The sequence below is a fragment of the Sminthopsis crassicaudata genome, chromosome 4 (genome assembly GCF_048593235.1).
Source record: "Sminthopsis crassicaudata isolate SCR6 chromosome 4, ASM4859323v1, whole genome shotgun sequence".
Lineage (NCBI taxonomy): Eukaryota > Metazoa > Chordata > Mammalia > Dasyuromorphia > Dasyuridae > Sminthopsis > Sminthopsis crassicaudata.
In genome coordinates, this window is record NC_133620.1 from 85,292,330 (window position 1) to 85,306,175 (window position 13,846).

At 30.9% G+C, this 13,846-nt stretch overlaps 1 protein-coding gene across 6 annotated transcripts in view; it reads right to left on the reverse strand.

Annotated features, from left to right (window-relative positions):
- Positions 1-1,474: 1,474 nt before the first annotated feature.
- UCHL5 (ubiquitin C-terminal hydrolase L5) overlaps positions 1,475-13,846 on the reverse strand; it is a 35,510-nt gene continuing 23,138 nt past the window's right edge. For all 6 annotated transcript variants that reach the window (XM_074308632.1, XM_074308634.1, XM_074308636.1 and 3 more), the window contains 5 exons: positions 11,406-11,469; positions 10,438-10,540; positions 9,573-9,686; positions 7,536-7,634; positions 1,475-2,696 (listed from right to left, as the gene is read on the reverse strand). In XM_074308632.1, the coding sequence (XP_074164733.1) occupies positions 2,652-2,696; positions 7,536-7,634; positions 9,573-9,686; positions 10,438-10,540; positions 11,406-11,469 (425 nt within the window). In that variant the 3' untranslated portion in view covers positions 1,475-2,651. The remainder of the gene's footprint in view (positions 2,697-7,535; positions 7,635-9,572; positions 9,687-10,437; positions 10,541-11,405; positions 11,470-13,846) is intronic.

Here is a 13,846-nt window from a genome sequence, read left to right on the forward strand (position 1 = left end):
ATGCCATTTCACAAATAAGGAAAACTGAGCTGCAAAAAATAATTTGCATAAGGTCATCCAGCTAGTGTCTGGAACCATGTTTTAACTCCAATTCCAACACCCATTTCATTATACCACCTACCTATGGAAATGAAGGAATCCCTGCCTTAGATACCTATTCAGTTATTTCAGAAATTTGAAAAGCCTCTATCAAAAGCATGCTCTATATTCCCTTTTCTTCATTCATAGTGCCTTTTATCTTAGCTCCCACTAGGATTATTAAAATAGCTTCATAATTGGTTTCTCTGCATCTAATCTCTTCCCTTTCCATCTTCCACACAGCTGGCAAAATTAGCTTCCAAAGACATGTCTGTTCATTTTATTCCCCCACTCAAAAACTTTTTATCTATATAATAAAATACATATTCCTTGCCTTGGCATTTGAAATGATCCATGATCCAGCAATGACCTTAATTTCCACTTTTCATTGTTCCCCATCCTATATATGATCCAGGCATATTGTGCTATTAATAAGAAATTGAAAGGTCAAAATCTTACCTCTATGCTTTCACTTATTCCATTTTTCCATACTTGAAATGCATTCCTTTTTCTGCCTCTTAGAATCTCTTTTTTTTTCATGGTTTAGAAAAATTATTATCTCCCTCTCCTTCCCCACTGCTAAGTGTTCTCTCTCTCAATTTCCCCCATTTTAATGTAAACATCTTGAAGGCAAGGATTCTATTACCAAACCCTAGAAAAGTGCTTTTTTTATACTAAAGGCTTAAGGGAAGCTGAACTAAAATTAAAAAATTATTATAGTATCTAGAAAATTTTTATAAAGAGAACTAGTTACTGTTCAAAGATAGAATGCTACCCAACAGACCAGGGCAAAGTGGTACAAAGAAAAAAGAAATAGTTTTAGGGTCGAATGACCCGGATTTTAATCCCAGATTTACAGATTTTTAGGCTTCAATCAACAAGCGTTAAGGTACTATTATGTGATAAGACACTGTGCTGGGGGAAAAAAAAGTTTCTTTCAAATAGCTTACATTCAGTCATGAGTGATTATACACAAACACAAACAGATTAAAAACCTTATAAAAGTAGTTCAGGGAGCATAGCATAAACAGAAGCAGTTGTGTCAATTAGGAAAGAATTTGTGAATAAGATAATGCTTAAGCTAAGTCTTGAAGGAAGTTCAGGATCCTACAAGGTAGAGGTTAGAAGGGAGAGTATAGCCAATGAAAGGGACAGAAATAGGAGATAAAGTACAACAGGAAATGAGTGGCAAGATCAGTTTATCTGATAAGACTACAGGAAAAAGTGATGCATAATAAGGCTGAGTTCATGGTATGAGGCTTTAAAAAAGAAATGTGTATTTTATCTTTAATGCAACTGGGAATTATTTGAGTTTGAGGCAAGAATATAGACTAGAAGACAGACAGAAGTGGAGTCTTGCTGCTCTTTTGTCGTAAATTATGCACAGAGAAAAAACTGTCATTAAATTGTTTTATTTTTATCTCATCAAATTTTAAAGTAATATAATCATTACGGTGAGGTATTTCCTAAAACAGGAACATTCTTTGAAAATTCAAATTAGTAATGGGCCTAATTCACAAAGCAAATTGGAATTTTCTTTTATATAAATAGAATTTATGACATTGCAATTGTGAACATTGACAAGTATGACATGAAGTAAAATTTGATGAAGCCCCATATTACAAACGTATTTTAAAGGGCACTCCAAGCATTGGTTGAACCATCTTTTGTTGTTTTTGTTTTTTGTTCTTTAATGGAAAATCATATTGGTCTTTACCTACACCCCCATTTTAAAGAAATTCCTCTGATGTGTAAGATCACCAAATTTAAAAAACAATTTCAGAACGCAGAGTACCAGTTTAAAAAATAGCATGGCCAAAATGTGAAAATTTTAAAATATAAAATATGACTGTCATTAAGAAAAAATATGCTTTAAAGTACATGATACTCACATGTTCCACAAAAATAATTTTCCCTAAAGCATTTGAAGTTTCCCAAAATAAAAATGGGCTATTTATTATTTTTTTCCACTGATAGAAATGGAAATCCTTAGATATTACATTTTTTAAAATGGGTTTTATAATTAAAATATTATCAACTACTCCACATAGAAAACAAAAAATAAAATTCTATTTAAAACTTCCAAATAATAAGTACCAAAGAGAAAGAGATATACCAAACTGTTCCATTAATGATGAGATTTAAGAAAGCAAAAATGATCCAAATATTATTACATTAAGGTTTAGCATTTTTCTGTTTTATTATAAATCTTAATCTTTATCTGTGGGGACAAAACCTAAAAGATAAATTAGGAACAGTTTAGAAGAATATCACTTGTGCATTTCAGGTGCATTACAGTAGTTCTATTTTCAGAGAAGCTATCAGGAATTCAGATAAAAATATAAAATAATGGAATTTGGTCAAGCAACTCTAAATACCACTTTTACTTAATATGCACTACATGCACATGATGCAGGTAAGGGGAAAAGATTGATTGAATCCATGCATTCAAGGTGAGACATTGTTACTATTGTCAAACGTGCGCTGGACCATATAGGATGTTGTTAAAAGTCCTGTATACTTATTGGTTTTTTTCATCAAAGATCAGAAACGTCTTCCATCAAGCATCCTCTTTATTTGGTTTCCTGAGCTTTCTTCGCATTCTGTTTTTCTTTTGCCTAGAAATTAAAAGACAGACTATGATACAAATTTAAAAGCTACAATTGAGATTTTCTCTTATAACTTGGAAAAAAATTTTCTCGCTATTTATTTAATTTATTTAATTGTTACCTTTGTTGAAATGCTATTAAGTCTATTAATGCTATTAAGCTATTAAGAACATTCCTATGAAATGATTTATAAAGCCCATTTCCTTCATTGTTAAGCAGAAACCACATAAGATTTTATTTGATTTCTAACTCCTTTCTATTTGAAATTGACCTTTCAACTTTGTTGCCAAGAATGGCTTATTCCATAAATACATTAAGTCTTTCAATTATAATATTAAGTAATTGACATTTATATACTGCTTCAAGTTATAAAGTCTGATATAAATATGACCTACTATTAAGATTTAATAAGGATAGGTTCCAAATGTAATACTATCTTTATAGATAAGGAAACTGAGGCTCAGTTAAATGACTTGCCCATGGCCATACAGTTAATATGAGACAGAATTTGAACTTAAGTCTCCAAATTCAGTGTTTCTACTATACCAATCTAACTGTATCTAAGCAAAAGGAAAAATGATGTTTTAATTAATATTTTCATTAACAGGAACATACACATATATAAATAATACTAAAACTACACCGAACACAATATAAACTGTTTTGTGCTATTAGGAATCTTATTTTTAAAAATCACATTGGGTTTGTTGTGAACATAGTTATTGTATTCTTTCATGGAATGCCACTAAAAATGGCATTATCCATATGGATACCCAATACTTATATGTTTATCAAGTGTATTCCCCCCCCCACAAAACTAGATCTTTGATTTTTGTTCTTTGATTTTTCTAATTGTTTAAATTCTGATTAAATTCAAATTTACTTCAATATCATTAAAAAATTATGTGAAGAAAATATGCAGTGCAGATTCTGAAAAAATAAAAATTACGAAACAATTTTCTACTATGCAACTTAAATAATTTTGCTGAGGTACAAAACAGAAGACAGAAAGAAGCTAAATCTAAAGAACTAATAAAATTGCAAAATAACTCAACATGATTAAAGAAAGCTTTCTATACAAAAAGCTTCCTCAATTTAGAAACAATGTAGAAGAGTAAGCTCCCTAACTTTATTTTAAGCATGAATATAATGTGTTACATGTCAAACAAAATCATGTTTTCTAAGTTTAAACAGAACATTGGTATATTTTACCTATTATGCTCACATTTACCAACTGCTGTGTAAGAGGAAAGGGAAGAGAACAGGCATATTTATTAAGTGCCCAAAGTGCGCCAGGCAATGTGCTAAGCACTTTACAAATATTACCTTACTTGCTACTCATAACAATCACAAGAGATAACTACTATTATTATCCCTTACTTTCCAGTTGAGGAAACTGAGGCTGAGCAACTTGTCCAGGCTCACAAAGCCACTAAGTGTCTGAGGTGTGTAACAGTTGGACTCAAATCTTCCTGATTCCAGAATCAGTGCTTCATCAATTCATTCTGGAAATTCATATAAAATCACTGTGCTATAGAACCTAAAACACTAAGTGCTGTTTGGGGAAGTTCATTCATTCAACAAACAACATTAAGCACTTGTTTGCTTAATACAAAGAAATATTAAAGAAAAATTATTGTTTCTGCTCTTCAGGAAATTATACTTCCTGAAAATATAACATGTTCATAGGTTATATAAATGAAAATAATTCAAAAATTTAAAACAAAGAGATCTCAACGCTTTGCAAAGGAGAAAGAACATGAATAGAGAGTTTAAGGAAACAAGGATTCTAAGAAAAATAGATGAGGACAAACATTTCAGGCTTGAGCAAAGGCCCAAAGTCTAGAGATATAATGCCAAGTACTGGGAATAGACTGCAGGCCAGTTTGACTAGAATAGAGTATGTGAAAGGTAATGTGAAATAAATTTGGAAAGATGAAACTGTAAGAAACAAGAAGTATTTATATTTTGTCCTAAAGGCAAAAATGGAATACTACTAAAACTTTTTTTTAAATGAAATGACACAATCATACTGAAATCTTAAGTGATAAATTGGACAGCTAAGTGGATGTTCAGGAGAAAACCACTTGGAGATGGAGAGGGGAAGGAGGTTCCCAGTGAATGGGAAGATGATGGTACCCTCAAAAAAAATAAGGAAGTTTGGAAAAGGCATGGGTGTAAAGAAGTTTCATTTCTGACACGTTGACTTTGAGATTTATGGTATAACATGTTGAGATGTCTAATAGGAAGGCTGATATATTTAATGGAAGTTGAGCTGAGGAGAAAAATGTTTAGATCTGAAGAGATGAAAATTGAACCCATCAGAACTGATAAAGGAACCAAAAGAGAGAACATGAAAGAATAAAAAAGGGTTAAAAACATAGTATTAAAGAACATAACCACACCTAATAGGCCGGAGATGAAGAGCGATTCCACAAAGGAGATGATTATCGGAAGAAACCAAAGTAATAGAGAGTATCCAGGATGGAGAAGGTAATTACATTCTAAAGCAACATTTTTTTTTTTTTTAAAGTGGTAATAACTCTTTTATGACCAATCTAGCTTGTTAAACAGAATGTGTATCTAATTTCTGGGATAGATTTAAAACATAAGAGATCTAATTGTCATTAAGTAAACTTGTTCTTCAAGAACTCCCTATCAGAGTACATTAAGAATCAGGATTAACATTAAAGAATTATGAGAAGAATGAGATTAAGATTGATCCCATATTATTTTCTTATAATCTGTGTAACTGATTTTGTCTCAGTCATAGTTTTGTGCCTCTGAATTTAGTTCAGAGTTCAGCTGTCTTATAATAATAGATAAGTATAAAAATCCAACTCTCTTTACCTCAAGGAACTTTACTAACCCTGGGAAATATGTATCAAAGAGATAACTTTATCAACCAAGTTATCCTCCAAGATATCTGGGTAGCTGTCCAAAGTCTGAGCTATCTTGCACCTGGACTCAAACAATGAACACTTCTAAGTCTAATGAAAGAAGAATGGGCTTGGTAATAGGAGCTACCAATGACCCCTTCTTTCAGTCAGTTTCCTGCATATCAGCCACATAACCAAAAATGTAGCCCTCATTGCCAAGATGTCATCTATTGTTCTATTCTTTGTTCTGTACTCCCCAAATCCTATAAAAGAACTTTCCTTTTGTTCAGGGTTTTAAGCATAAATGAAGGCAAGCTATTGACTCCATTTATTGATAGGTAGCATGTCTCTAACTAATAAATGTTATCTTGCTTGGAAATCTGTCTCAGTTTATCCTTCTGTTAACTTTGACAATTATAAAGATTTAATTGAGAGCAGCTACATGCTGCAGTGAAGAGCCCTGAAGTCAAGAGGAACAGAGTTCAAATTTGACTTCAGACCTTTAACACTTATTAGCTGTGTGATCCTGGACAAGTCACTTAATTGCCTTGCAAAAAGAAAGAAAGAAAAACAAAAAAGAAAATCCAATCAATCACAAAAGAAACAAAACCAAAAAAGTTCCTAGACTCAAGGAGTTTGAATTCTACAGGAGAGTACCCAAGAAAACAATGTTCAGTTTCCAGCAACTGTTTAAGAACAAACAATTGCACTATGTAATCTCCCATGACAAGAGTCATGGGTTTTTTAAATGCATAAACTATAAACAGGTTTTAAAACAGCATTAAGAGGAAAAAGTAAAAGGTAACTCAACCCAAAAACAATAAATTAAAGAGTAATATACCAGTCTGAACTGATGTTTTATTATTATTATTATTATTATTATTATTCACAGACTGTCATCTCATGCCCAAAATTTGTACACAAAATTAATTCAAGGTTCAAGGCAAGGAAGTATTATGATTTCTAAGATAAAAAGAAGACAGTGAATAATAACTAATTGAAAGCAAAATCACAGCTTCATGGCTCCAACTTCTCTCTTCCAATGTTATTTCTTAATATTCATATGTGCAGAAGACATGAAGAACAGAATAAATTTGAGAATAGTTTAGTTTTCTTATGACAAGATGCTCACATTTCATGCTAGTTTTCATGCCAGAATTTGGAACCTATGATAATGTTGACATGGTGAAACTGAAACTGTTTGGTAAACTTTCATATTAACAGTAATAAAGCTGAAGAAACCAATTTTAAAAGCATAATTACTTTCAAGGACTATTAAAGCACTCAATATATACAGATATAATAATCAAACTACTGATAGATTTGTTAGCAATGGCATTTGGACAAATTATTTATTAAGGCAATAAAGCAAATTATTCATTAGTCTATTTTGATTTGCTATGTATCCTAAGCATATTAAATCTATTTCTTATTAATATTTTATAATTTTGACTTCAAGCTGTTATTTTTTCCTCAAAAAAATTTGGACCAGGAGTAAAGATATCATGATTTTTGTCCTGTTGAGTTGTGGGACTTTGGCAAGTCACTACACTGCTACACTGTTTTAGGTTGGAGTTTCCTCATCTTTACTCTAAGGGAACTGAATTCTAAAAGGTTTTTCCAACTCTAAAATTCCTGTCCTGACTCAAGTTTGAATCTGTGAGGTTTTACTATATTTCCAATCCTTAAGATTTTTAAAAAATCATTTTTCATCAAGGAACAAGACATAGAGAAAGCTAAATTTTCAATTAAATCTTAGAACTCAATAATGGAAATTCAAAAAATATGAAAACTTCAAAAGTGGCAAAAAATATATGTTTTTCTATTCTCTCAACCATAACTATCACATGTGTTATCCTAACTAAAAGCAAAACCATAAAACTTAAATGACTCTAATAAAATTTAAATACTTGTCAAAATTAAGATTTCAAATAAATTTTGACAAACTTAACAAATAATCATAACTTACCTTTTCTACTAATGGTATTAACTGCTGGTGTTCTGCTAAAGTCTTTAATAGCTCCATGATGAAAGGCAGATAATTATGCTTCCTTCTAATATTTTCAATCTGAAAATGAATCAAAAACACTGAAAAATATTATCTTTTCCATACTAAATTTTTAAGTAACCTTATATAAATACCATTCAAGAAATAAGTACCAACAGAGAAAACAGACTTATATCAGGCATTATATTTTTACAAAGAAATAAAATCCTCGTCAAATCATATGAATCTATATACCTCATTCAGTAATTCTGCATTCTGGTTTATATTTTAAAAAATTAATATTCTTATTAAGTCTTTTACAAAGTACTAATTTCACACTTTCTGAAAGTAACCTTGAGTTCAGCAAGGCTATGTCAGCAGAATGCAAATTTTGGCGGATTCCATCATGCTAGCAAGATTTTGAGTATGGTCCAGCAATGAAATATTTCTGCTGAGGTCCAATCTAGCTTATTACTACTTGGATGACCACTTAATAACAATTTTTGTAATCATGGCAACTTACAAAAAAGGAAAAAAGCAAAACAACCCTTGGAGTTGTGCTATGCCATTTTATTTATATATATTTTTGCTGAAGCAATGGAGGTTAAGTGATTTGCCCAAGGTCATACACAGCTAGAAGTATTAAGTGTCTGAGGCCAGATTTGAACACAGGTCCTCCTGACTTCAGGTCTGGTGCTTTGCCCTTTCTTATATAAATGTAGTAGTATAGTGTTTTAATATATAATGTTTTAAGCAATGTATTGGAGATAAATCAATAAAATTTGGAAAACATGTCAACTTAGAACAAGTAAAGTTTGAAGGAATAGACAGAAATAAGAGTTTCAGATGATGCAAGTGTCTCTCAATTCTGAGATTAACTTCATATCTTAAAAAAAAAAAAAACCTTATGCCATTCCATTTTGGTTTTGGGAAATGTTTATTCACTATCAACAAAAACAGAAAGATTAAAATGGAACTATAGTGTACCCAGATAACAGGACAGATCTTGAATTAAGTGAAAGTCAAAAGCTAACCAAAGGCTAAAATTCAAAACTCTTACCTTATCTATCACTCTCTAATTGGAATCTGAAAACTGAATATTCCTATCAGTTTCGCTAGTAATTAACTAATTGGCATTTTCTCCTTCCTTCCACCCTGCCCCAAACTAGACTCGTCCTTTATCACTGAATCCATCTTCATGGCCTTTCCAAGGTGGTAGAACTCTACATTCCAATGACAAAGCTTTTGAAAAAGCATGAACATCTCTGTATTGTGATAAAGTACTAGAGTAAGACTTTACTAGGAATTAAAATGTCACAATCTGTATTACTGTAATTTGGTTTATAATGCTATTAGGTTGTAAGCTCCTTAAGAATATGCAGTTTATATATAGAAGGTACTTGGTAAAACATTTGTCAAATGAAATTACTAAGCTGAACTATAAAGTCATAATCTCATTTACAGAATCCAATTCACTAATGTTCACAGTAATGCTGATATAAATTTTACTGATACTTTTCTTTCTTCTCATTCTCCAAGACTAGGATCAGAAAGCCAGTTCAGTTCACTTCATGATGTGTTCAAAGTAGCTATCTCTATACAGATGTGATTATTCAATTATCATTGATACCTAAGCAGAACCTGATGGCTCTACAGGTGTATCAAAGATTCTGATTTTATTCCTTCATATAAGTAAGGTTTCTTCATTTTATTATAGCTTCTTTCTTCACATACATGGCAAATAGGATGGAACACCACTTTCTATTAGTTCATAGCTGAGAATTACCAAGAAACTAACCAGCTGATGTATTGGACAAGTTTCTGTTATTAGCAAGAATTGCAGATGGAGAGTAGACACAATCTAGATCTGTACCTAAAGCCTATCCAGCTTGGCAGAATCTGAAAGAGTTTGCAATCCATTGACACTGCCTTCAAAAACCCAACAGTGAAGAATTTTTAAGGAATGAAACCAAAAAAGATAGAGAAAGGAAGGCAGAAATAATTTTAAAAGAAGCATACCTTGTATCTTTTTAATTTCTGAATTTCTTCTTCAATTAGCATCTGATGTTTGGCAACTTCTGACTGAATGGTACTTAACATATTACTACTCTGATCTGTATCCATCGGTTCCTCCTTGTTTAAAAAAAGGACAGCAAAATTAATGATTAAGCATTAACATTGTTATTAACATTTTAAAAGGTTACATATGTAATAGAATAATTACTCTGAAATAAACATTTAAAAGCTGATAACTGAGTAAAAGTACTTTAGCAACACATAAGTTGTAATGTTTTCAAGTACAAAAATATATTTATGTGAAATAAAATACTTGATATATATATATTTGTTTTTTATGAGATTCATTAATTTTAGTCACACTACTCTTATCATCTTTTCCTTTGTATAATTTTTCCTTTTATAACTTCCTTTTTTAATCAGAGAGAATATAAAAATGGTATGTTAAAAAAAAGTTTATTATAAAAGCTTTTTTTTTTTTTTTTTTTTTAAATATGGACCATTACTACAACATTTCTGTTTAAATCTGAGAAAATAATCTAATAAGAAAAGTAATATGTGATAGTAAAATGTTTAAGTCTTGGGGCAGCTAGGGTGGCACAGTGGATAGAGCACCAGCCCTGAAATCAGGAGGACCCGAGTTCAAATCTAGCCTCAGACACTTAACACTTCCTAGCTGTGTGATCCTGGACAAGTCACTTAACTCCAATTGTCTCAGGGGGGAAAATAAAAAGTTTAAGTCTTTGAAGCTAGAGGCACTTTCTCACTTTATCCTTATATTCCAAACACCAAAGTATACATATATGTGTAATATGAACTCAGTAATATTGTTTGTTAAGTTGAATATACATAAATTCTGAAAACTAACCTCTGCAAGCTGTCTTTGCAACTCAGCTATCTTCTGTTCATATATCATTTTTCTGTCAGACACGATGGCCATCAGGTTAAATCGTATTTCACCTTCACTGTATCTAAAAAAGATTTGAGAATTATTTCCTACTTTATTATAACTGTACAGAAAGAGCATACTATTCACAATAACAGGAAATATCATGGTTACCTATTTCAAAATTACCTTTGAAAACAAGCCAAATTACCCTAAATTGAATAACCTGTGTGAGAAGACTTAAAAGATTCACAAACAAGCACAATCTGAGTTGGACAAATTGAAGTCCAAACAAGATTATATTTGTAATTGCTTTTAGACCAATATAGTTTTCATGAAAATGCTCATGATGATACTAAGTACATCTCTTTATTTACTTCCCTTATGACAATGAGCAAGATAGAATATCCAGAGAGGAAGTCTTATTTTCTATTGTTAAAAACAAATTTTTTTGTAAAACTTTTTTGACTTAAGATAGTATGTTATGTTTGTGCCCATGTCCTGTTCTGAAATTTCTAGCTCTTATTCTATTATTAAAGTTAGCCTACTTAAAGCAAGGATGTCATTTAATGTGACAAGCAAACAAAAGACATTTAAGAGTAGTAGCGGTGAATTTTACTAAATTTCAATCTCATTTCCTAGGACTTTACTTTATCTCCCAGAGTGTACTAAATACAGCCAGTTTAACTTAACAGATAAATTTTTGTGCATCATATATATTAGTACATAAAAACCAAATTTATTTTCTACATTATGTCAGAACACACTTGTTATTGCATAAACAAGAAATATTATGACTTAAAATTAAGGGATCTCTACAAAAATAGAAATTTTATTCTTAAATGACATTAAATTTGCTAAAATTAATTTTTTAAATACAAAAAGAGATATGCTCCTATCAATTTTTAAAACTGGACTTTGATACCTCTAAGATTTAGTTGAACACTTACTTTTGAATTCTTTTCTCTATAACTGGTCTTACTGCATTAATCCAATCCTCTTGATTACATGCACCTAAAAATAAATGGAAAGCATCAAGTAAAACAAGGTTTTATCAAAACTGTTTGGCAGGTTTGGTTTAAAAACATTTCTTTTCAGGCAATGGTGGCACCTAGTGGTAAGGGGAAGAAGGCAGAAAAACTTTTTTTTTTTATTTTGCTTTTTGCTGAGGCAATTGGGTTTAAGTGACTTGTCCAGGGTGACACATCTAGGAAATGTTAAATGTCTGAGACCAAATTTGAACTCAGGTCCACTGGACTTCAGGGCTGGTGCTCTATCTACTGTGCAATCTAGTTGCCCCTAACTAGTAGTTTTAACTCTCAAGGTTTGTGTTAACCAGGACTAGAGTTAAGAAAGAGAATTAAACCCAAGAAAACAAAAATACATAAACAGAAACTTGATTTCAACTTAAAACTTCAAATCTAACTATTTCAAACTGTTATCTGTTAGCAGTGATAAATAAGGTAGGAAAACTTGATTGATGAGTTTCATCTTTTGTTTCCTAAACTTATCTTTTGATGCCTATGAGCAGTTGGTCAAATAAAAGGAAAAAAGAAATGCAAGATAGGATAGTTCAAAAATTGAAAAATGTGGACTCAATGAAACTGAGAATCCATAAAATAACATTACTATTATGACAAAAACTTTAGATATTTTAAATCTAGAAAACGTTTGAGATTTTAAATAAAAAGTACGTATCTCTTTAACTTCATAGAAAATAGAAAGATATGTCTGATGCTCTTCTCTCAATTATAAATAGTGGTAGGAATAAAGGCAATGATAGGGAAAAGTTCAAGAGAATGGATGAAGTGATATACACATTAACAGTCAAAACTTTAAATGTGAGCAGAACAAATTGTCCCAAATATAAGATGATAGAATCAATGAGAAGCAGATTTGAAAAATGTTCTTTATTACAGAAAAAACACTTGAAGCAAAAACTCAGACATCAAAGATGAGCTGCAGCCTGAATCTATTAAGTTTCAGGTGTGAATCAAAAAAGCAAAAGTAGCAATCATGATTTCAGATAAGCATACAGTAAATATAACTGTGGGGAAAAAAAGAGAAAAGCAGAGAAAGTAAAATCTGAGTAAAAGCGCCTCATAGCATTCAAAAAAGGAAAAATTAATTGAACCCAGGGACAAAGACAACAAACCTATAATAGTAAAGGAATCCTGACCTAGAAAAATTTAACAAAGACTAACAAGAAAAAAGTTAAAGATGTGAGGACAACTTTGGGCAAAAAATAAAAATGATAGATCTCAAATCAATGCATGGAAACTAATATATATTTTTCAATGTACATGATACTTTTACAAAAATCATCCATGTACTGAGGTGTAAAAATCTCACCACCAATGCAGAAAAGCAGAAATACTAAACATATCATTTATAGATTAAAATGCAATATTAAAATGCAATAAGAACTAAACTTAAAGGCCTTTGAAAAATGAATTAAAAACAAGTATATGCTAAATAGCTTTCTCAATAATATTTTTCTTTCCAATTACATGTAAAGATAGTTTTCAACACTCATTTTTAGAAAATTTTGAGTTCCAAATTTTTTCTTCCTCCCTCTTTCCTCCTCCCTCCCCCAAGACAACAAGCAATCTGTGATATATTGATAGATAGATATATATAGAAAGAGAGTCTACATTTCCATATTTGTCATGTTGTGAAAGAAAAAGCAGGACACAAAGGAAAAAACACAAAAAAGCAAAATAAAATAATTAAAAATAGTATGCTTCAATTCTCATTCAGTCTCCATAGTTTTCTCTCTAGAGGTGGATGGCATTATCCATCTCAAGAGTCTAAATATCTTAATTCTAAGTAGGGGGTGTTAAATAAATCATAGAAGCCATAGAAAATTTCCAAAACACTAAAAAATGAGACACATAACAAAATACAAGGGAAGCATGTAAAGTAGTCCTCAGAGAGGGAAAATGTCTATTTCTAAATGCTTTTATCAACAAAAAATAGGAAGAACAAATTGATTAAAGTGGGTATAAAACTAAGAAAACTAGAAAAACAAAGCAGAAAGACCCAAGCAGAACCTCTGGAAATAAAAGAAGAGCTTAATAGAACTAAAGCAAAAAACTTCAAACCAAAAAACTCACTGAATTAATAAAACTAGGAGGTGGTCTTTTGGAAACAAAAACAAACCACTAATAAAACAAATTAAAGTTAGTAAATTTGATTTTCTTTTACAAAAGGAAAATCAAATTGCTCATATCAAATATATATTTTTAAAAAAGATTAAAAAAAACTGAAAAGGAAATAAAGTCAGGAAATATTTTGCTCTACGATACAATTGTATAACTGATAAATATCTGAAATTGGTACTTACAAAAATATAAAAAACATGAAACCTCAAATTTTGTCCAAAAAGAGA